Raw genomic sequence first — 22,590 nt, forward strand, 5'->3', positions numbered from 1 at the left:
GAAAAGGTTCAAGAGCAAAAAAATGTTTTAATTCAATAGAAGAGGTGGAAATCTTCAAGAAAGTGGTAAAAAAAAAAAAAAAAAAAAAAAAGAGAGATGGCGATTAGAAGAGACAATGACAATATAAGAAGTTTTTGTTTTGTTTTGTTTTGTTTTAACTGAGTCTCTTTCTGTCGCCCAGGCTGGAGTGCAGTGGCACCATCTCAGCTCACTGCAACCTCCGCCTCCTGGATTCAAATGATTCTCCTGCCTCAGCATCCCCGAGTAGCTGGGATTACAGGGGCCCGCCACCGTGCCTGGCTAATTTTTGTATTTTTTGTAGAGATGGGGTTTCACCATGTTGGCCAGGCTGATCTTGAACTCCTGACCTCGTGATCCACTCACCCCAGCCTCCCAGAGTGCTGGGATTACAGGCATGAGCCACCATGCCCAGCCAATATAGAAACTATTAATCAGATGTTTAAGTCACTGTTTTTGGGAGAGGTTTGTTACAGAGCTTAGCCTATACTTTCACTAACAAACATACATTCAAAACTTTGAGGGAAGTTTATTTCCCATCCAGGATTCTAGTCTTAGGCAAATTACCAGTCAAGTTTAAGTTGAATAGAGACAGTTTCAAATATGCAAATGTCAAAAAATGTACCTCTTAAGCACTCCTTCTCAGCAAATGACTGGAGCAAAGACTAATGTCACGTGCATGTGTATGTATGCTAGGTGGACAGTAACCAAGACATATGCCCAGGCACACTGGCTCACACCTATAATCCCAACACTGTGGGAGGCCAAGGTAGGAGGATCACTTGAGGCCAGGAGTTCAAGACCAGCCTGAGAAACACAGGGTGACTTTGTCTCTACAAAAAATAAAAATAATAATAATAATTAGCCTGGCATGGTGGTGAGAGCCTGTAGTCCCAGCAACTCGTGAGGCTAAGGTGGGAGGATCAGTTGAGCCTAGGATTTCAAGGCCATTAATGAAGAAACTAAAGAAGGAATAAATGAAGTTTATCCCTTCATTTGTTAAACAGATAAATAATATCTACCACTTAGGGTTTTCTAGGATTCAATTGAACACATTACTTTTCTTGCTTCCATCAAAACCATTCACACACACACACACACACACACACACACACACACACACACACAGAGCCCTGATTGCAGCCAATTGTTCTTGAGGATAGGAAGGCAATGTATGAATCTTAAGAGAGTCCATCTGCATTTTTCAGTTTACAGACACTGGTGGAGAAGACAGTGAAACCTGAGAACTTGACCTTGGAAAAGCATTTATTTATGTTAAGAAGTAGATGGCCCATTATTATTTACGAAAAACCTTGAAGAGACATTTTGGTTTTGGAAAGAGGGCTGACAGCGCAGTGCTCGGAAAGGAGCACTGAGAGCTCGGAAAGGAGCACTGAGAAACAATGAGAGATAAGTTGTTTTACATAATAAAAGAATACAGACTTCACCTGATTATACTAAACAGAACCGAGATAAAGTAAGATTTTCCACAACACGGCACTCAGGGATGGCGATGGAGGCGCTATGGATCAAGTCAGCCAGAGAGAAATTTCTGGGGGCTGGAACGGTTACAAAACAATGTTAAGAATATAGCCAGGTGTGATGTCACACCCCTGTGATCCCAGCTACTTGGGAGGCTGAGGCAGGAAGATGGCTTGAGGCTAGGATTTCAAGGCCAGCCTGGGCTACGTGGCGAGATGCTGTCTCTGAAAAAAAAAGAAAGAAAGAAAGAAAAGAATGTTAGGAAGATAGATGGCTAATATCAAGCTTTACAGCTGATCCTGTCCTTATTTAAAATTCTAATAGTTTGTTCATTATGGATTTCTTCCATTCATTTGGGTGTTTTAAATATTGCATTAAATTGTTATTTATTTTAAGCACTGGGTTTTTGGTGCCCCCTTAAATATGGCACTCAAGGAGAGTGCCTCGCTGGCTTCACCCTGGTCCCTGCCCTTCTAAACCTTCAGGAAAAGTCTGTGACATGGACCAGCTCTGTGTTGATGATAGCTGCCAAATTGGGTTCAGCTCAGGGTGGAACAAAGCAGGCAAGACGTGAAAATTCTCTATAAATCGGTGAGAGCGATTTGAACAATGGAGGATTACAAGGTAAACCTTAGAGCAAAGAGAAGAGTAAACAGAGCATGGAATAGTGACGGGGTGTTGCTGGGGATCCCAGAGAAGAGGTGAAGTTTTGCTGTCCCCCGTGCCCGCTGTTGGACCCTAAAGCTCAACCGTTCGTTTAGCTGAGCTTTTTCCAGAAAGAATGAGAAATTCAAAATACCCTGGCCGGGCTTCCCGCTGGGTCCTGAAAGGAGAGTCCGAGGGTTGGGTGCTGGGTCCCCGAGGAATAGTCTAGCAGTGGGGACTTGAAGTGGGGGGCCAGGATGGGCCTTCCAACCTCTTTACAGGAATGTTAGAGGCTGGGCGCAGTGGCTCACACCTGTAATCCCAGCACTTTGAGAGGCTGAGGCAGGTGGATCACTTAAGGTCTGGAGTTCGAGACCAGCCTGGCCAACATGGTGAAATCCCAACTCTACTAAAAATACAAAAATTAGCTGGGCGTGGTGGTGAACGCCTGTAATCCCAGCTACTCAGGAGGCTGAGGCAGAACAATCGCTTGAGCCTGGGAGGCGGAGGTTGCGGTGAGCCGAGATCGCACTACTGCACTCCAGTCTGGGTGACACAGTGAGACCCTGTCTCAAAAAAAAAAAAAAAAATAGAAATGTCGAGTAGAGCCAGTTCCAGAATAAGTGAATGCAAGGCGTTCAGAGATGCCATTCAGCGCACAGTATGTGTAGGATGGCTGTTTTGACATCATGTTTGCTTAAAATACAAATTGATAACAAATAAGTATGGTGCTCGTGTTCATCCCTGCTCCACCACTGATGTCTGGGGAGATAAGAACAAGGAAGGGGCTCCTGTCGGCCTCCGTCAGGCAAAGCCTCGGGGTACCTGTTCCACCCCTTGATGTTCTGATGAGTCCAATGTTTTATTTTTCCAGTGTCAGCAATCGAGCAGTGAGTACTACTAGAGGAATCATACCCTTGACCGGGCGCGGTGGCTCATGCCTGTAATCCCAGCACTTTGGGAGGCTGAGGTGGGCAGATCACCCGAGGTCAGGAGTTCGAGACCAGCCTAACCAACATGGGGAAACCCCATCTCTACTAAAAATACAAAATTAGCTGGGCATGGTGGCACATGTCTGTAATCCCAGCTACTCGGGAGACTGAGGCAGAAGGATCGCTTGAACCTGGGAGGTAGAGGTTGCAGAGAGCCGAGATCATACCACTGCATTCCAGCCTGGGCTCAAAACTCTCTCAAAAAAAAAAAAAAGAAAGAAAAGAAAAGAAAAGAAAAGAAAAGAAAAAAAGAAAGAAAGACACCACACCCTTGAACAAACAGGTAAATTCATGATCAACAACTTTCGCCTAGTGTCTCAGCCATGCCAAGCACTCCTCTCCCAGCCCCTCATGCAGCTCTCTCACTTATGCCCTCAGAGTCTATTCAGACTTTCTCCACTCTCCTTCTATCTCTGAAATGCCCCTACAACTCCCTTGACCCTCAGAAGCCAGATCCTTGTCAACCACTTCACAGAGAAAAAGCAACTCACCAGATGGGATATTTCCCCACACGTCATTTTCAAGTTCATTTGCTGCCAATTCCATTTGTTTTGATTTGTTTTCTATCACAAAGGAAGAATTGTCTCTCTTGCTTCAGGCCATGTTCCTCTACTTTTTTCCATCATTGCCCCCTTACGGAGCCTTTAAGACTTTTTTTATTTTTTATTTATTTATTTATTTATTTTTTGAGACAGAGTTTCGCTCTTGTTACCTGGGCTGGAATGCGATGGCACAATCTCAGCTCACCGCAACCTTCGCCCCCCAGGTTCAAGTGATTCTCCTGCCTCAGCCTCCCAAGTAGCTGGGATTTCAGGCATGCGCCACCACGCCCGACTAATTTTGTATTTTTAGTAGAGATGGGGTTTCTCCATGTTGGCCAGGCTGGTCTCGAACTCCCAACCTCAGGTGATCCACCCATGTCAGCCTCCCAAAGTGCTGGGATCACAGGCGTGAGCCACCACACCCGGCAAGAAAACTTGTAAGTTATTTTCTGTCTCTTCAAAATGTGTATAAATCTTTTCAGAAGCCACACAGCCCTTGGCCAGCTCTACTACTCAGGAATGTCTTTCACAAAGACCTGGGAGCCATCTCCTTGAAATGTAAACACCAAGAAAGATGGAGCCTTCATTTCCCAGTTTCTGTGGGAGGGTAGAACTAACTTAGATGGACACTTTGCTTAAGCTGCAAAACTATCTGCTGTCATAAAAATCTGAAAAGCTGGCTGGGCATGGTGGCTCATGCCTGTAATCCCAGCACTTTGGGAAGCCGAGGCGGGTGGATCACCTGAGGTCAGGAGTTTGAGGTCAGTAGCCTGGCCAACATGGCAAAACCCCATCTCTACTAAAAATACAAAAACTAGCTAGGCTTGGTGGCTCACACCTGTAATCCCAGCTACTCAGGAAGCTGAGGCCGGAGAATCGCTTGAACCTGGGAGGTGGAGGTTGCACTGAGTTGAGATCACGCCACTGCACTCCAGCCTGGGCAACAGAGTGAGACTCCATCTTAAAAAAAAAAAAAAAAAAAAAAAAAAAGTGAGAGAGAAGTTTTTCTTCTGATTAAGCCAATTAGCTAACATAGATGGTCATCACAATTGTCAGATGCCTCTAGACTGCACTATATGTGACAAATGGTGCTATCAAGTCCTCCTAAGGATTAGTTTTTCTTGAGAACACGTATGTAATGGGCCGTAACTGCTTAGCTAGATAAGAGTGAGACTTCCTTCTGCCTCTGCAGTCTATTAGCAACTGCCTGTGGTGTGCATCACATTCTGGTTTAATGTTTATTCAATAATAAAACTGTTTTCTTTCTTCACTACTTTCGTGGAGAGGTTTTTTCTGGGTTGGGAGAACATTGTGCTTCTAATTATATTCTCCCAACATAGCACATGTGCTTAAAAGGGAAACAAAAGGGGGAGGGGGAAGGGTCTAGAGTGGTAAGAGCTCTAGTGAGAGGCTAGGCCTAGAGAGGGACATGGAGAAACAGCATGGGAAGAGGAACGGTAGAGGAGCAATGCTAACATGCGCTGGTAAATAATAAAATCATAGCAGCTAATACATAGAGGGACTATGCGCCACGCACTGTTCTCACTGTTTAGCCATATTCACTTATTTAGCATGCGCAGTAGCTTGAATCTGTTCTCTCAATTATTCATTCCCTCTTCTCTGCACATGGCCGTAGAGTACACTGGAGTGGGCAGAAAAGGAGTCACAAAACAGCAGAGAAACAGCGCTTTTGGAAGTAGGTATGAGACAAACTCTTTTCTAGGCAAAAGTAACCCACGAAAATGTGTGTGGAAAGGCCAGATCCTACTATTAGGCAGGATGGGAATTTGAGCCATTTTATTTGGATATTACAGAAGAGGGTGACCCCAGAAAACTGGAAGAACTGGGGACCAGCAAATGGCAGACCTGCAGTCCTGAGTACAGAGAATGTAGGCCAGAGTGGACCTAGAAGACAAGAAAGGGAATCGAATCCAGTAAGGGGCAGACACTTCTGGGAGGTCTGGAGGCTGGAAGGTGGGGCTGAAACTCCCACTCACTTACCTCTACCAACAACTAGGGCACCAAGTCATTTTTGAGGACTGGCTCAAGAAAGCAGATTTACCTTACACAGATGTACCTAGCCCAGGCCACCAGATACATCCACGGAGAGCCAAATGCATATCATCACTTGGATCAAGATCTAAACAGAGACCCGTGCAGCAGGCTTCATCTGACTGATTCCTGGACGGGAGACAAAGCCTGAGCTCTGAATCATCCTTCAATGTTTACAAAGGCCCTAAACAGCAGTTGGCCAATTGCTGTTCCTGGATTTCCAGGAGACCTGAGACCCATGAAGGACCAGGAAACAGCTTGGGGATAAAAGATTAACCTGGAACCTACTGGAGCGGAAAGGGCTGCGCTCACCTGGAAAGGACAAAGCTCGTGGGAAAGGACAAAGCTCGTGGGAACTGCCCATGTAGGCCAGGTCCCTAAGAAATTCCATCCGCACCGGAACAACCCGACTGGTGTTCCTGGGCCCCTAACACTGTCCGTACCCGCTATGGAGGTTGGACAAAATAAGATTTTCACTGCCCTGCCTCAGGCCTCTCTCAAAGGTCTGGCCCATGATATTTGGTGTACATTGGCACCCCAAAGCCCAGATATTTGAAACGGGGTGGGGAGCAGGTGTTGAGCTGCTACATTTCCAGGTTCTAGGTAGCCTGGGGAACCCCTGGTCGTTGACGGAAGCACAGCGTTCAAGGCCGGCAGAGCTCAGGTACTAGAAGACACATGGGCAGCGCCGGGTCTAGCTGCGGGACATCCCCAGACCCCAGCACAGCCTCCCAGGCCGACCTTCCAGAAGCCGGCCCACTGCCTTCCCCGGGTCCCAGCCCAGAAAAGCGGAGACCTTCCCCTCCGTTTGGAAGATGGACTCGTCCCCTACTTCCTCCTAGCTCCCTAGAAGACCTGGAGACCTCGGGAAGTGTCCTCATCCATGTTCGCTCCAACCCAGGGGCTCCTGCCCACCCCGATCCCGCTTCCCGGGAGGTCCAGGAAAGCCAGCCGCACCCACCCCGTTGGCCTCACCCCGGCTCGGGCCCCTTTATCATCCCGCAGCCACGCTCCGACCAGGAGGCACAGCCAGTCCCCGCAGCCGGCTCTACCGCTCTGCTCGCAGGTTTGGGCTAGTCTGGGGCGGGGACTTGGGAGCGCCTAAAACTTGCGAGGAGGGCGGGGCCGCAGACCCGTCACTTAAAGGTCTGAACTGGCCCTGAGGCGCCAGCAGCCCTGGGCGGTCCGGGAATCGCGCAGTACCGGGATCCCCTCGCCTAGGCTGCTGGGGGGCGCCATGGGCCGCTACCGCATCCGCGTGGCCACCGGGGCCTGGCTCTTCTCCGGGTCGCACAACCGCGTGCAGCTTTGGCTGGTCGGGGCGCGCGGGGAGGCGGAGCTGGAGCTGCAGCTGCGGCCGGCGCGGGGAGAGGTCAGCTTGGGGAGCGAGGAGAGCGGGGGCAGCGGGGGGAGCGGGGGCAGCGGGGACCCAGGGCCGGGCCGAGCTGGGCTTGCGGCGGGAGGGCGGGAGGGCGGGAGGCTGGGGGCGAGGTGACAGCGCGACCTCGCGGACTGGGACTTCCACGAAGTTGGGACGCGTGGGGCAAGATCAGGGACAGGGTCCGGAGCTGGGATCCCGGGCTGGGCTCAACCCCATCTCCCTTCCCCGCCCCTGGTCCCGGCAGCCTCCAGTTCCTTCTCCCACTGACCCAGAGCCAAAGTAAGTGTAAGGCGAGGGGCCAGACGTGAAGCTCCTCCAAGCACCGGCGCTGGGAGAGCTCAGTTAATGGGACCCACGGGGGCGATGCTGCTCCAGCATCAGCTCCAGGCACTGCGGGCCCTCGTTCTCCACCTGACTCCGGACGTCTGAGACCCAAAGAGCCGATCTTGCGTGGGCGGGAACGAGGCGATGCTGTCTTTGGCGGCCCTGAGAAACTGAGGTTGCACAGGAGAGCGGCTCCGTCCTCGAAACGGCGTCGGTCGGGTCCCTCCTACTAAGTCTGGCCTGGGTCTGGCCCGCACAGGAGGAGGAGTTTGATCGTGACGTTGCAGAGGACTTGGGGCTCCTGCAGTTCGTGAGGCTGCGCAAACACCACTGGCTGGTGGACGACGCATGGTTCTGCGACCGCATCACGGTGCAGGGCCCTGGAGCCTGCGCGGAGGCGGCCTTCCCGTGCTACCGCTGGGTGCAGGGCGAGGACATCCTGAGCCTGCCCGAGGGCACCGGTGAGAAGGCGGCGTCGGGGAAGGAGGCGCAAGGTCCCGGGAACTGCTGCGGGGCTAGGAGGACAGAGCTAATGACGGTCGGAGCGGACTTAGAGGATGTGTGGGCCCAGCGCAAGCGAAGTGTAGGGAACCCAGGGTGCTGGACAGGAAACGGGAAGGAGTTATGAATTCCCAAAGTTGTACACAGGCTAAGAGAGACTGCACTTGAGGCTGGAGGCAGGGAGTAAGTGATCTGGAGATCCCATCTTCCAAGAAGGCAAAGACAGAAAGTGGGAGTTGCAGCGATCCAGGAAAACAGAGATGCAAAGTAAACGTAGGAAGGAGATGTCGAGGTGACTCAGAAGTCAGGTGAGGGGGCCACATGGAACAGGAGGGGGTGGGTGACCCGTGAGAGCAGATAGCTAAGGGAAGCAAACATAGGATGCTGGAGAGCTGGTTTGGTTGAAATAACACGGAAGACACCCGCGAAAGACAAGCAGCGCACTGGCCAGCAGGAGGCAGGGAGGAATGAGGATGGCAAATACTGAATTTTTAACCACTGGTAACGAGTAAAAGAGAGATGAATCCAGAGATGAGTGAGGGTGGTAGGGATGGAACATCAAATCTATGACTTTGAGACAGGTGAGTGTAAATGCAGAAAAGAGCCAGAATAAGTCAATAGATACAAACTATGATGGTAAATCCAGAAAGGTGAGGTTAAAAAAAAAAAAAAAGGCAAATGTAGAATCTTTTGAGCACAGGTGAAGGTGTGGCAGGTGAGGTTTAAGATGTGAAATTAATCAAAGCAATTTGTAGTAGACAGTAGGCGTAGGTGTACAGGTGACTAAGATTTCATCACCTTAATTAAGGTGATTTTTTTCCAACCATAGATATTGATGAAGTAAGGCCAGGTAGGGGAAGATGAGAGAAGGAGCAAGAAATGGTGGCAAACAGGAGGTTTTTATCTATAGGCGAAGGATGAGGGCTGAAATAAGAGAAAGCAGGGGTGCAAAGTTGGCAAAGATGGGAAAAATGTGTCTGGGGGATAATCAAATGAGGCAAAGCCAGAGATGAACGCAATAGTGCATGGATGAAAACATGGAATACGGCTACCCACAGGGAGATGAGGACAAGAGGCGGGCGTAGGACCAGACAGAGCCCTGAGGCCAATTGTCCTGATGTCTCCCCAGCCCGCCTGCCAGGAGACAACGCCTTGGATGTGTTCCAGAAGCATCGAGAGAAGGAACTGAAAGACAGACAGCAGATCTACTGGTGACCACCCACCCCTTAAACTCCCCCTGCCACCACCATCCCACCCCTTCCCTGCCCTGCCCCCATCACTGACCATGACATCCTTCCTGAAGCTTTGTCCCCAACTCCTAGCTGGGCCACCTGGAAGGAAGGGTTACCCCTGACCATCGCTGCAGAGCGTAAGGATGACCTACCTCCAAATATGAGATTCCATGAGGAGAAGAGGCTGGACTTTGAATGGACACTGAAGGCAGGGTGAGAAAAAGGCTGGACCTAGGAGTGAAATAAGGGCTGGGAGGTCCAAGAATGATGGTAGATGGTGAGGAACTGAAGGATCAGCTGATGAGTTAAGCCTCAATACCTGTCCTAGGGCTCTGGAGATGGCCCTCAAACGTGTTTACACCCTCCTGAGCTCCTGGAACTGCCTAGAAGACTTTGATCAGATCTTCTGGGGCCAGAAGAGTGTCCTGGCTGGTCAGTGGTTCCCCCAGGTCTCCATAATCCTTTAATGGCCCCTCTGGATGACTCATCACACTCCACAGTCCCCTGTAACTCTTTGCAAGAAGAGACCTTATCATATCTGGTCAACTCAGAGAGGCCTTGAGAATGAAAACTCAGAAGCTGGGTTCAGGGTGGGTCATATACCCGAACCCCTGGGGTTGACCCTGGAGGAGGGATATGCAGGCTGTGGTACATATATCCTCCTTCCACCGCCCCCCACAGAGAAGGTTCACCGGTGCTGGCAGGATGATGAGCTGTTCGCCTACCAGTTCGTCAATGGTGCCAACCCCATGCTGTTGAGACGCTCGACCTCTCTGCCCTCCAGGCTAGCGCTGCCCTCGGGGATGGAAGAGCTTCGTGCTCAACTGGAGAAAGAACTTCAGGTACCTCTCCTTCCCTTGCCTGGCACTGTTCTCTCCTTAGTAGTGTGGTGAGAACGGACAGAGAGAAACCAAACTGAGTAGAGGAAGGCAGGCTGCAGTACTGCACTGCCCCTTGGTGCAGTCCTGTGCTGGAAAAATACAGAAATAAAATATGTAGGGGAAAAAACTATGAGGAGCTCCCAGCATGAAGGGGAAAACAGAATGGATCCCCAGCACACAGTGAGGGGCTGGAGATGTGAGCAGGAACAGTGACATGCCCTGGCCACAGTGTTTTGGACTCCAGTGTTCACGGGCAGGGAGAAAAGTGAGGAAGTGCCATCAGGTGCGGAGAATCTGGGCGGCTTTCTAGACAAAGAGAGCGGGGTTTGGAAGCGATGGACTGTACTGAGGACAAGCCCAGGCAAAATGTGTGTGTGTGCACGTGTGTGCTGTATGTGGTGGCAGGGGCAGCGAGGAGAAGCTCTCTGGTATATGTGGCAGAGGAGGTGAGATTTGAATAGGGAAGGAAAGAGCATTTGCTGAGCTGATAGGAGCCAAAACCAGAGCGCACACCATTCAGGAATGATCGGAAAGGTGCCTGGCCATTTGACAGGGGATCAGTTTACAATGCCTGTGATGCCAACTGGATTGAGCAGGCCTGGTTCCAAACCCAGATCTGCCACCACATCCACGCACAAGACATCTACCCTCACCAGACTGTTTCTTCACTTTAAGATGAGAGGAACTGGACCAGGGGCTCTAGTTCTCCCAGCAGGACTCCGGTACTGACACAGGAGAACGGCAAGCAGCCAGACTAAATCTCTTGCCCTTTGCCCTGGCCCCCTGGGGGTAGACTTTGAACTCTCAAAATGGATACATCCCTCCTGTCCCCAGAATGGTTCCCTGTTTGAAGCTGACTTCATCCTTCTGGATGGAATTCCAGCCAACGTGATCCGAGGAGAGAAGCAGTACCTGGCTGCCCCCCTCGTCATGCTGAAGATGGAGCCTAATGGGAAACTGCTGCCCATGGTCATCCAGGTAAGGGTCCTGGGCCTCTCCCGCAACGCTGCGCTCTGTTCACCTCAACCTCTGCTCCCAGGGACCCAGTCCCCGGCTCTTGGCTCCCAAACCCCATCCTCACTCAGTGAGACTTGCCTTCATGTCACTATTTGCCTGTACTCTCGTCTCCCCTGCTCTCGTCTCCCCTGCCTCATCCAACTAGAAGTACTTGTTCAAGAGTCAAAATGGCCTCTTGGAGTTCTCATCCTGTATCCAATGGTCCTCAAACTTCAGTGTGCATCAGAATCACCTGAAGTGCTTGTTGAAATGCAGATTTCTAGATCCCATGACCAGACTTTCTGATTCAGTATGTCTGGGGTGGGAACTGAGAGTTTGCGCTTTTGTAAGTTCCAAAGTGATGCTGACACTACCAGTTCAGGACTACACTTTGAGAATCACTATTTAATCTCTCTGTGGCCTCTGACTCTGAACCCTCATCGTCTCTTCAATATCTTGTCTCTCAGTTGTTTTTTTTCTTTGAGACATAATCTCACTGTATCACCCAGGCTGGTGTACAGTGTGGTGCGATCTTGGCTCACTGCAACGTGCGCCTCCTGGGTTCAAGCGATTCTCCACCTCAGTCCCTCCAGTAGCTGGGACCACAGGCATGCGCCACCACGCCTGGCTAATTTTTGTATCTTTTGTAGAGATGGGGTTTCGCCATCTTGCCCGGGCTGGTCTTGAACTTCTGGGCTCAAGTAATCTGCCTGCCTCGGCCTCCCAAAGTGCTGGGATTACAGGTGTGAGCCACCGCACCTGGCCTTCTCTCACTATTCCTAACAGTCAGGTGACGAGAACTGTCAATAATCTCATACCTCCTGCTTCTCTTTCACATTCCACCACCCTCTGAGGGCCAACCACCATCTGGCCCAACCAGAGAACAGGGCCTCCTTCTGGACCCCCTTCCTCCAGCCCCTCCTGCCCTCCACCTGACATCAGGGCACTCCAGCTAGCGAGCAGCAGGCTGGGAGGGTTCGCAGTCCTCCTGCCGGACTGTAACCTCCTAGAAGGCAATAATAATCTTACTTAGTCATCTCTGTTTCCTCGAGAATGCTGACTAGAATGTCATATACGGAATGGGAGTTCAATCATTTCTCTTTGTCCCAGATTCAGCCTCCCAACCCCAGCTCTCCAACCCCAACACTGTTCCTGCCCTCGGACCCCCAACTTGCCTGGCTCCTGGCAAAGTCCTGGGTCCGAAATTCAGATTTCCAACTGCACCAGCTCCAGTACCACCTGCTGAACACACATCTGGTGGCTGAGGTCATCGCTGTTGCCACCATGCGGTGCCTCCCAGGACTGCACCCCATCTTCAAGGTACTTACTAATCTATTCAATCACATATCCCTCAGACCCCAGAGAGAGGAACAGCCCAATATCAAATGATATTGCAGCAGCAAAAACTCTTTGTCGCAATATGTGAGTGAAGAGGAGACTGTATCGATATCTTGAGATGTTGATTTTAATTACGTGTATTAAGTTTAGTCACTTAACATTATACAGGAACCCTCTGAAATTCTCAGAGATCTGACCGTCTAGCAGTGCACTCACAGTGAGATCTGACCGTCTAGCAGTGCACTCACAGCAAGGCTTGAACACTGTTAGTAAAACAAAAGCCGTATTCCTACCTTAGATTTAGTATTCAGCCAGAAAAGCAAGTGGTGCCCATAAGAACCAACCAGAGAACAGTATCTGGTACTAGAGTTTGAAATGACAAGGGACAGCCTATAACAGTCTAGTATTGATGAAGAATGTTTCTCCCCAACTGAGGAGTCAGCTAAGTAGAAACAGATCAAAAGACAAGGAAGAGCAGCCAGCAAGCCACTCATACCTGCCCAACAGTAAGGTAGATAGAGATGTACGTTAGCATGGTAATGACAGGAATGAAAAGGAAAGAATCTAAAATGTAGTGAAGGGAGGAAACAGTAGCTGCAGCTTGCCTGGGTGTAAGAGAGAGAAAAGCCAGAAGTCCAAGCTTCTGCCACACCTGTAAGTCCATGGGGCGGGTGTGTTATACTGACCTAGAAATACTGTGGTTTTAAGAGCTGGGTGTGGTAGTTCATGCCTGTAATCCCAGTGCTTTGGGTGGCCAAAGCAGTATGATTGCTTAAGACCAGGAGTTCAAGACCAGCCTGGGCAACACAGCAAGTCCCAGTCTCTAAATTAAAAAAAAAAAAAAAAAGAAAGAAAGAAAGAAATACTGTAATTGTATAAAACAGTGAGTTCAGTATATATCGCTAGGGAGAAGGCAAAATGAGACCTGTGCTTGCTTAAGAAAATGTTCTTAAAATCTTGATGAGGCCAGGCGCGGTGGCTCACGCCTGTAATCCCAACACTTTGGGAGGCCAAGGCGGGCGGATCATGAGGTCAGGAGATCGAGACCATCCTGGCTAATGTGGTGAAACCCCGTCTCTACTAAAAATACAAAAAAATCAGCGAGGCGTGCTGGCGGGCACCTGTAGTCCCAGCTTCTCGGGAGGCTGAGGCGGGAGAATGGTGTGAACCCGGGAGGTGACGGAGCTTGCAGTGAGCGGAGATCGCGCCACTGCACTCCAGCCTGGGCAAAAGAGCAAGACTCCGTCCCAAAAAAAAAAAAAAAAAATCTTGATGATACTTTACATATAGGGAATGTGGCAGAGGGAGCACAAAAATGATACAAGCTTACAAACCAGAGTAATTGTCAGAAACAGTAAAGTTAGGAGAAACCAGAGTTGGCAAAAATGAGGTGTCCGGTTTCAGGTACATGGAGTTTGATGTATTGGCAAGATATGCAAGTAAGTCCTGGGCAAAAACAACTGAATTGTTTTCAGCTGGGGGCCTCCACCCGGACCCCTCCAGCCTGGCCAGCACAGCTGTGCTGCTTCTGGAGTTACCCCTTCAGTAACATAGACAAGATGGAGACCAGTCTGATGAATGGAATCTTGGATTGCCTTCATCTCATGCTGTCTCCTGCTTCTCCATCCTCTGCTCCACACGAACAAGAGAAGCCTCTATTTGCACTTACAATTCCCTTTCCTAGTTCAGTGCTCTCCGTGTCTCCACTCACCACAGTAATGCCATCCCCCGGCAGACAGCTGACTTGCTGGCAGGTGCACACAAGGGTCAAACCTGCAGCTGTTCTATTTTTTTTTTTTTTTTTTTGAGACGGAGTCTCGCTCTGTCGCCCAGGCTGGAGTGCAGTGGCCGGATCTCAGCTCACTGCAAGCTCCGCCTCCCGGGTTTACGCCATTCTCCCGCCTCAGCCTCCGAGTAGCTGGGACTACAGGCGCCCGCCACCACGCCCGGCTAGTTTTTTGTATTTTGAGTAGAGATGGGGTTTCACCATGTTAGCCAGGATGGTCTCGATCTCCTGACCTCGTGATCCACCCGCCTCGGCCTCCCAAAGTGCTGGGATTACAGGCTTGAGCCACCACGCCCGGCCTGCCTGCAGCTGTTCTTAACAGTGGCCTATGCAGGCTCTGGCTTTGGATTGCTGGGGTCTTAGTCCTGAACCCCGGCCTCAATAATTTCCAGATGTCCTCATAAGTTCCATCGTGAGGTTGTTAGAGGTTAAAATGACTTAATGGTGTGACACAAGCTAAATGCTACAAAAAACGTTAGTTCTTGCAATTTTTTTTTTTTCAGAGACAAGTTCTCACTCTGTCACCCAGGCTGGAGTGCAGTGGCGTAGTCATAACTCACTGCAGCTTCAAACTCCCGGGCTGAAGCGATCCTCTAACCTCAGCCTTCAGAGTAGCTGGGACTACAGGTGTGCACCACCATGCCTGGCTAATTTTTTTTATTTGTTGTAGAGACAGGGTTTTGCTATGTGGCCCAAGCTAGTCTCAAATTCCTGGGCTCAAGTCATCCTTCTGCCTCAGCCTCCCAAGTAACCTGGATTGCAGGCACACGCCGCCACACCCGGCTAGTTCTTGCAATTATTATTATTAGGGATTGTTCATCCTTAGGCATCCTCTCTCCTCATGTGAACTTTGGCCTTTCTGTGACATTTGGCATCTTTCATGAATCTTCTGAAAAGCTTCAGATTAACGTGAGCTGCTCTGATATCTTAACACCCAAGGTATCACTTGGGTCACTGCCAGCATCCAGCATCAACAATTCAGACAAATACCAAAACTGCTTAAAACCTGCATATTAACTATGTGGAAAGGAAGACAAACAGTCTAAGATAAAAAGAAACACATGTAAGGACCAGGTGGCCCATTTTTAATAGCCAAGGAAAAGCAGGAGAGGACGGGTCCAACAGTGCCTAAGTAGAGGTGGAAAAAGATTTGCTTAAACAGGTAGCTGAATACAGCTCTTCTAGTTCTGACCGAAAGTACTCTCCCCACCCATCCCCTGAAGAAACCCAACCGTGAAACAACTAAAAGATGGAGATGCAGCTCTGATAATAAGCAGGGAGGCTAGTTTAAGACAATGTGAATGACAGAGGAGGTAGCAAAGAAAATCAGAAGGGGCTGATTCATAAGACACCTATACGCAAGGTGGAAACAATGAAGCGGACAGCTACTATTCCAGGACTCTTGCGTGGACTGGACACTCTCCAACATCCTTAGGTGAGCAGCACCACAGCCCCTGAGATAAGAGAGTCTATTACTGCCCCCTGTTGACAAATGAAGAGATTGCAGATTCGAGGGTTATTAACTTGGCCAAGTCTCAAAATGAGGAGTAAAGTGTAGGTTAAAATCCTGGTCAGTCTGGCTCCAGGGCCCAACTCACAGGGAAGTTGGGGAGCACGAGGGTGAGTGATCAGAGCAGCAGGAGACCAGCCTGTCAAGCAAAGCATCAAGAGGAGAAGGCACCATGCTGGGTGCCACGCCCTACCAGGAAGGACCCCAAGCATGGCCTCCACCAGTCACACCCTCCAATCCCCTCCTCTCCAGCTCCTGATCCCCCATATCCGCTACACCATGGAAATCAACACCCGGGCCCGGACCCAACTCATCTCAGATGGAGGAATTTTTGATAAGGTGAGAAGGGTACGGGGCATGGGACTGCCTCATCCATCTCTCCATGAGCTACCCCTTTCGGGATCCAAGACCAACTATGTGTGAATGTCCTCACTCTTAACCTATGAACCTGTCCCTTTTATACCCATGTCTTTTTTTTTTTTTTTTTCTGAGACACAGTCGCTCTGTCACCCAGGCTGGAGTGCAGCAGCGTCATCTCAGCTCACTGCCACCTCCGCCTCCTGGGTTCAAGCGATTCTCCTGCCTCAGCCTCAAGTAGCTGGGATTACAGGCACCCGCCACCACGCCCAGCTAATTTTTATATTTTTAGTAGAGATGGGGTTTCACTGTGTTGGCCAGACTGGTCTCGAACTCCTGACCTCGTGATCCACCCGCCTCGGCCTCCCAACGTGCTGTATACCCATGTCTTAATATCTGAAAATCTCACATCTGCCCCGCTTTATGGAAGATGCGATGGTTCTCCAGCCCTGTTTCCCCTGCTAAGACTTGTGATCTCCTGTCCCAGGCGGTGAGCACAGGTGGAGGGGGCCATGTGCAGTTGCTTCGTCGGGCGACGGCTCAGCTGACCTACTGCTCCCTCTGTCCTCCTGACGACCTGGCTGACCGGGGCCTGCTGGGACTCCCAGGTGCTCTCTACGCCCGTGATGCTTTACGGCTCTGGGAGATCATTGCCAGGTAAGGATGAGCTGACGAATGGGGGAGGAGGAGGGCTCTGGCCTGAGGCCAGCATGGGGCAAAAGCAAGAAGGTCCAGACAGGAGAAGCAGAGAACTCAATCCTGGGGAGAGATGAGGAAGAGTGAAGACACAGGGGGTGGCTCTGAAAATGTGGAGACTGGGATGGGGCAGAGAGAGGAGGTGAGGGGAGCTGTTGGGGGAGACTGGGGGAAGTGTCTGGAAAAAATCAGGATTTCTGAGGATGTGTGACAGCAACCATGTGAATTCCTAGAACTAAGGACCCAAATCTCCCATGAGATGCCAGTGTGTTTAGAGGGCTGAGGATGTCCCAAAGGCAAGGTCTCTTCCCAGATACTGTGGAAGCATTGGGCAGATGCCACAGAAAGAGGAATGGAGGTCAGAGGCCGGGGCCTTCTGCTCTCAAGTGCCTTTTCCTCCTGGGCAGGTATGTGGAGGGGATCGTCCACCTCTTCTACCAAAGGGATGACGTAGTGAGGGGGGACCCTGAGCTGCAGGCCTGGTGTCGGGAGATCACGGAGGTGGGGCTGTGCCAGGCCCAGGACCGAGGTAAGATTCATTCCAGAGAGAGAAGCAGCTCCTGGGAGACTCTGCTAGGGCCCCTTCCCAGCCCTGCCCTTCTGGGGACAGGACCCCAGCCTCTCATCACACCTCCCTTTCTCCCTCCACACAGGAAAGCATACGTATCCCATTCCCACCTCCTCAAACTCAGGACAATTCTAGAGACCCAAGGACTGTCCTCCTCAGATTCCCTGGCCATCAACCCCTAGTCCCACCCCACCCCCGTCACAGATGCCCCTGAACTGCCATATCCTGGGGCCCACCAGGCCAGAGCCACAGCTGAGAGGGGTCTGCACAGTCCCTGCTGGGCTCATATTCTCCCCTGATGGTTCCGTTTTCCTAACTGAGGACGTAAATGGGAAGATTTTCCCTCCAAAACCCATAAGGACCCACCCTGGCTTTCCATCCCTCTCTTCCTGCCTGCCACTGTCCAGCACGCCCAGAGGGTCCAGGAATACTGCACGCTTGCTACAGTGCAAGGTCAGCTCTTGATGCAAGCTCAATCCTATACATGCTTTGCCTCAAACCCAAACTCAGCACCCTGATCCTTGGGGCTCAGGTTTCTTTGGCTAATCCAACCCTCCCACCCAAACCACCCCTTGGCCAGAATCTAGCCACTACCATATTTGAACCTCTGAGGAAGAAAAAGCCTTTGCTGAGCTCTTAGGCGTAATCACACAGGCCCCAGCCTGGACTGCTGTCACTCATCCTTTGGCCCCTCCCCTTCACACTTCAGATCTAGGCCTTGAATACCATCCTCTGCCTCTGTGGGACAACTACAGACGTTTACTGGGGAGCCCTTATGGCCAATCCTGGGAATGTGGCAAACATCCTTACCCTGGAGGGAGCCTCTCCCTGGCGAAGCTGCACCACCCCGCCCTTCCAGGAACAAACTGTCTCTAGTTCTTCTCAGTACAGTCCCTTAGACTCCTAGCAGTTTGGGCTACTACAACAAAACACTGGCCAGGCGCGGTGGCTCACACCTGTAATCCCAGCACTTTGGGAGGCTGAGGTCGGTGGATCACGAGGTCAGGAGTTTGAGACCAGCCTGGCCAACATAGTGAAATCCTGTCTCTACTAAAAATACAAAAATGAGCCAGGCGTGGTGGCACACACCTGTAATCCAGCTACCCAGGAGGCCGAGGCAGGAGAATTGCTTGAACTTGAGAGGCGGAGGTTGCAGTGAGCCGAGATCACTTCATTGCACTCCAGCCTGGGCAACAGAGTAAAACTCTGTCTTAAAAACAAAAACAAAAACAAAACCACACACCATAGACTGGGTGGCTTACAAACAACAGAAATGTATTCCTCACAGTTCCAGAGGCTGGAAATTCAAGATCAGGTTCTGGCGAGCGCCCTCTTCCAGGCTGCCCACAGTCGATTTTTCCCTGTATCCTCACATAGCAGAAAGATAGCAAGCTAGCTAGCTATCTACTCTGTCCTCTGCCTATTCAGGAGGGCTGTATCCTCATGCCCTAATTATCTTGTGGGGCTCCACCTCCAAATACCATCACAATGGGATTAGATTTCAATATAAAAACTTTTCAGAGCCAAAGATACTCAGTTCATGACACACGTTAATTTAACCTCCACTAACTGCCCTCCCCCTTGTTCTCTTTCAGTTCTCATAGCTCACCTCTGTCTAGTTTTCCCAACAGGCATTTTAGAGGCTAAAATTAAAAATGCTGTGGGATTAGCAGTCAGGAACCTGAGTTCAAGGTCAGCCTCTGCCTTTTCCCGACTATGCAGTCCTGACAGTGTATTCTCTATGGGCTTTGATTTTCTTACCTATGAAATGAGAGTAATTATATTTATTCCACTTAACTGATAAGATTATCGGGTCTCCCAGCACTTTGGGAGGCCGAGGTCAGCAGATCACCTGAGGTCAGGAGTTCGAGACCAGCCTGGCCAACACAGTGAAACCCCATCTCTACTAAAAATACAAAAATTAGCCGGGCATGGTGGTGGGCGCCTGTAATCCCAGCTACTTGGGAGGCTGAGGCAGGAGAATCACTTGAACCCGAGAGGCGGTGGTTACACTGAGCCGAGATTGTGCCACTGCACTCCAGCCTGGGCAACAGAGCAAGACTCCGTCTCAAACAAACAAAAAAAAGATTATTGGGTCTCTGAGCCCCCATATCCACTGTAAGATGAGTGGCCTGAGATAACCTTTGTGGGAGCCCCCCTCGCTGTGACACTGGACATCCATGACTTATTCCCCACCTTATAACACAGACACGTGTAATTCTATCTGGGTATAGGAGTAAGCATTCCTAAATTATTTATTTATTTTTTAATTTTTAAATAGAGACAGGCTCTTGCTCTGTCACCTGACACCAGCAATCCTCCTGCCTTGGCCTCCCAAAGTGCTGGGATTACAGGCATGAGTCACCGACCATGCATCCCTCAATTCTTAACCACTTTTTGAGGCAAGGGATATTTGGTCACTCAGAACTTTTCAGCCCCCAATGCTTCCATAACAATAATTATTACTTATTGAGCATTTATTACCGACCAGGTGATTTTGATACACCATCTCATTTATAATGAAGGTATCATCCATATTTTACAGGTGAAAAAACTGAGGTTCAAAGAGGTTAAGCTGGCCTATGGTAACTAAGTGTAAGTGACTGAGCCAGGACTCAAACCCATGTCTGATGCAAATATGTCTAAATAAAATGAACAAATACTCATCAATTCTAAAATACGGGCATCCCAAAACAATAGCCTTTGTTCCTCTATTCCTTTCCTGCTCAGGTTTCCCTGTCTCCTTCCAGTCCCAGAGTCAACTCTGCCATTTCCTCACCATGTGCGTCTTCACGTGCACTGCCCAGCATGCCGCCATCAACCAGGGCCAGGTATGGACAGCTGAAAGCCCAGGTCCCTGAAGGCAAGGTGACCTGAGGGAGAGATGGGAGTTCAAACCCTAAGCACCAGGGTTCTAGGGTTACAGTTTCTTCCTCCAGCTGGACTGGTATGCCTGGGTCCCTAATGCCCCATGCACAATGCGGATGCCTCCACCCACCACCAAGGAAGACGTGACAATGGCCACAGTGATGGGATCACTACCTGATGTCCAGCAGGCCTGTCTTCAAATGGCCATCTCATGGCATCTGGGTCGCCGCCAGCCAGACATGGTGAGAGGGGACTCTCGGGAGAGGGAAATGACAGTTGGAAAGGAAATATTAGAGTGGGGGCTGGGCTCTTAGAAACTGACTGATCCTTTGTTCTGTCTCAGGTGCCTCTGGGGCATCACAAAGAAAAATATTTCTCAGGCCCCAAGCCCAAAGCGGTGCTAAACCAATTCCGAACAGATTTGGAAAACCTGGAAAAGGAGATTACAGCCCGGAATGAGCAACTTGACTGGCCCTATGAATACCTGAAGCCCAGCTGCATAGAGAACAGTGTCACCATCTGAGCCCTAGAGTGACTCCACCTGCAAGATTTCACATCCGCTTTAAGACTGACATTTCTATCTTGAATTTCATGCTTTACTAAAGTCTCTGCTGCTAAGGCTCTATTTCCTCCCCCAGTGAAACTACATTAGTATCCCACTAGCCCAGGGGAGCAGTAAACTTTCTCTGCAAAGACTAGATCCTTTTTTACGCTTTGCAGGCCCCGTAGTCACTGTCTCAACTACTCAGCTCTCCTGCTACAGCATGAAGGCAGCCACAGACAACATGGAAATGAGTGTGACTATGTTCCAATAAAACTTTATGGACACAGATATGAATGTTACATCACAAAATAGTCTCTTTTGGTTTTTATTCAACTATTTAAAATGCAAAAAAAATCCACAAACAAATGTGCTTTGTTTGAGACACACACAGCCAGGCTACAGACTGGATTTGGCCCTTAAACTCTGCACTAGCCTAAGGCCCTGACCCTACTTCCAAAACATCCAAGATCATGGAGCAGGGGGATTTCTTAGAAAAATCAACTTACCCCAGCTAACTCTCCATTCCCGGGAACTAACCTTCATGCCGGGTGGCCGATGTATAAATTCCTGACTCGGTTCTTTGGCAATTTCCTTCCACCCATATTTCTCCTGTTCACCCATGTACCCCAAAAGTCCCTGAATAAGAATGATGCTTTGGGGGCAGAATAAAAACCACTGCCCCAAAATCGCTTCTTTCTCCAAACAGTCCCAGATGACAGGCACATACTTCATGTCTCAAAGCTACTTTCCCAACCCCTTTAATACTCTGGGATCTATGTGTTTGTCACATTCCAAGTTATCTTTCACAAGCCTTTTAAGAACAATATGCACAAAATAAATGGACAAGAACTACAAAGTTATTCTAGCCAATGACAGTGTTTATTTGTTAGGTCCTGGGGCCTCAAGGTCAAATGATCCCTCTCAATTATTCTGAGGTCATTGTCCTCACTAGAGTGGGTACAACTTGCTCAGTGCAAAATCGTGCTCTTCAAACATTCCTATTTCTTTTTTTTCTGAGAGTAGTCTCCCTCTGACGCCCAGGCTGGAATGCAGTGGCGCCATCTTGGCTCACTGCAACCTTTGCCTCCCAGGTTCAAGCGATAATCCCGCCTCAGCCTCCTGAGTAGCTGAGATAACAAGCTCGTGCCACCACGCCCGGCTAATTTTTGTAATTTTTAGTAGAGACGGGGTTTCGCCATGTTGACCAGGCTGGTCTGGAACTCCCGACCTCAGGTGATCCGCCTGCCCCGACATTCATATTTCTAAATAATTATTACAGATCTGTCACTCATCAGTTAAGCATACAAACGGCTTTTTTGGAGAGGATGACCTATTTGTATTTTTAAATCTTATATCCTACCTTATTCAAAAGACCTATCAGTTTTCCTAGTTTAAAGTAGAGAAGCAAAGTGACATTTTTATGTACATTTAACAGGACTGCTTACCTTTACAACCTGCTCAGTCGGCTTTCCCTGGACTTCTCCTAACTGCCCATTTTTCCTGAATTTGGCATCGAGAGTTACAGTATTTCAAGTGTGATGAAAAAATGTTACTTAGGAGAAACAGTTCCAATGCCAAGAACCTTAAGCAATTTTAAAGCGTTCTAGCCACAAAACCATGCCTGACCCCCAAAAGGGGGTCCTAACTCCTTTATACTGTCAGAATCTCAATTTTAAAAGGGAGGAGTAGAGAGAGAAACGCTCTCTGTTGGTGATAATCTGTCTTACTTACCATTTCCCCAACACAGGAGAGACTAAGGAATTTCAGGTAAAAATCGGATGGTTCCAATCCTCCGATCCTAAGAGACCATCGCCCCAGTTCCCAAGAGCTCCGCCAGTTCGACTTTTTTGCCCAACGCCTGGTTACAGATAGTTCCT

General features: G+C 49.7%; 1 protein-coding gene and 2 long non-coding RNA genes across 19 annotated transcripts in view; 1 reads left to right on the forward strand and 2 right to left on the reverse strand.

Annotated features, from left to right (window-relative positions):
- Positions 1-851, reverse strand: part of LOC144335299 (uncharacterized) — a 34,876-nt gene extending 34,025 nt beyond the window's left edge. Inside the window, exon 1 of the long non-coding RNA XR_013406050.1 lies at positions 644-851. This is a non-coding gene — a long non-coding RNA (uncharacterized LOC144335299). The remainder of the gene's footprint in view (positions 1-643) is intronic.
- Positions 852-1,266: 415 nt separating this feature from the next.
- Positions 1,267-22,583, reverse strand: LOC106993874 (uncharacterized). Of its 13 annotated transcripts, none has more exons than XR_013406039.1 (15): positions 22,445-22,583; positions 20,344-20,422; positions 20,081-20,174; positions 18,391-18,487; positions 13,071-13,207; positions 12,222-12,285; positions 9,895-10,134; positions 9,489-9,681; positions 9,322-9,400; positions 8,994-9,122; positions 6,707-7,951; positions 5,742-5,860; positions 4,518-4,639; positions 2,300-2,711; positions 1,267-1,724 (listed from the first exon to the last, which is right to left on the reverse strand). It is a non-coding gene; the product is annotated as an uncharacterized LOC106993874 (long non-coding RNA). The 13 variants fall into 13 exon arrangements; XR_013406037.1 differs by having other exon boundaries at positions 18,391-18,511; positions 20,344-20,424; XR_013406036.1 differs by lacking the exon at positions 18,391-18,487 and having other exon boundaries at positions 9,895-10,046; positions 12,222-12,288; positions 20,344-20,424.
- ALOX12 (arachidonate 12-lipoxygenase, 12S type) lies at positions 5,466-21,022 on the forward strand. 5 transcript variants are annotated; one of them, XM_077970137.1, is made up of 16 exons: positions 6,140-6,234; positions 6,328-6,395; positions 6,574-6,797; positions 7,696-7,897; positions 9,067-9,148; positions 9,260-9,382; positions 9,498-9,601; positions 9,851-10,011; positions 10,885-11,028; positions 12,157-12,366; positions 15,933-16,019; positions 16,525-16,694; positions 17,141-17,262; positions 20,032-20,132; positions 20,241-20,411; positions 20,513-21,022. In XM_077970137.1, exons 3-16 carry the CDS (start codon positions 6,615-6,617, stop codon positions 20,690-20,692), a joined length of 2,040 nt encoding a protein of 679 aa, XP_077826263.1. In that variant the 5' UTR covers positions 6,140-6,234; positions 6,328-6,395; positions 6,574-6,614; the 3' UTR covers positions 20,693-21,022. The 5 variants fall into 5 exon arrangements, with proteins under 5 accessions (XP_077826264.1, XP_077826263.1, XP_001104192.3 ...); XM_077970138.1 differs by having other exon boundaries at positions 5,466-6,797; XM_001104192.5 differs by lacking the exons at positions 6,140-6,234; positions 6,328-6,395; positions 6,574-6,797 and adding an exon at positions 6,861-7,103.
- Positions 22,584-22,590: the final 7 nt, after the last annotated feature.

This window comes from Macaca mulatta, chromosome 16 (genome assembly GCF_049350105.2).
Source record: "Macaca mulatta isolate MMU2019108-1 chromosome 16, T2T-MMU8v2.0, whole genome shotgun sequence".
Classification (NCBI taxonomy): Eukaryota; Metazoa; Chordata; class Mammalia; order Primates; family Cercopithecidae; genus Macaca; species Macaca mulatta.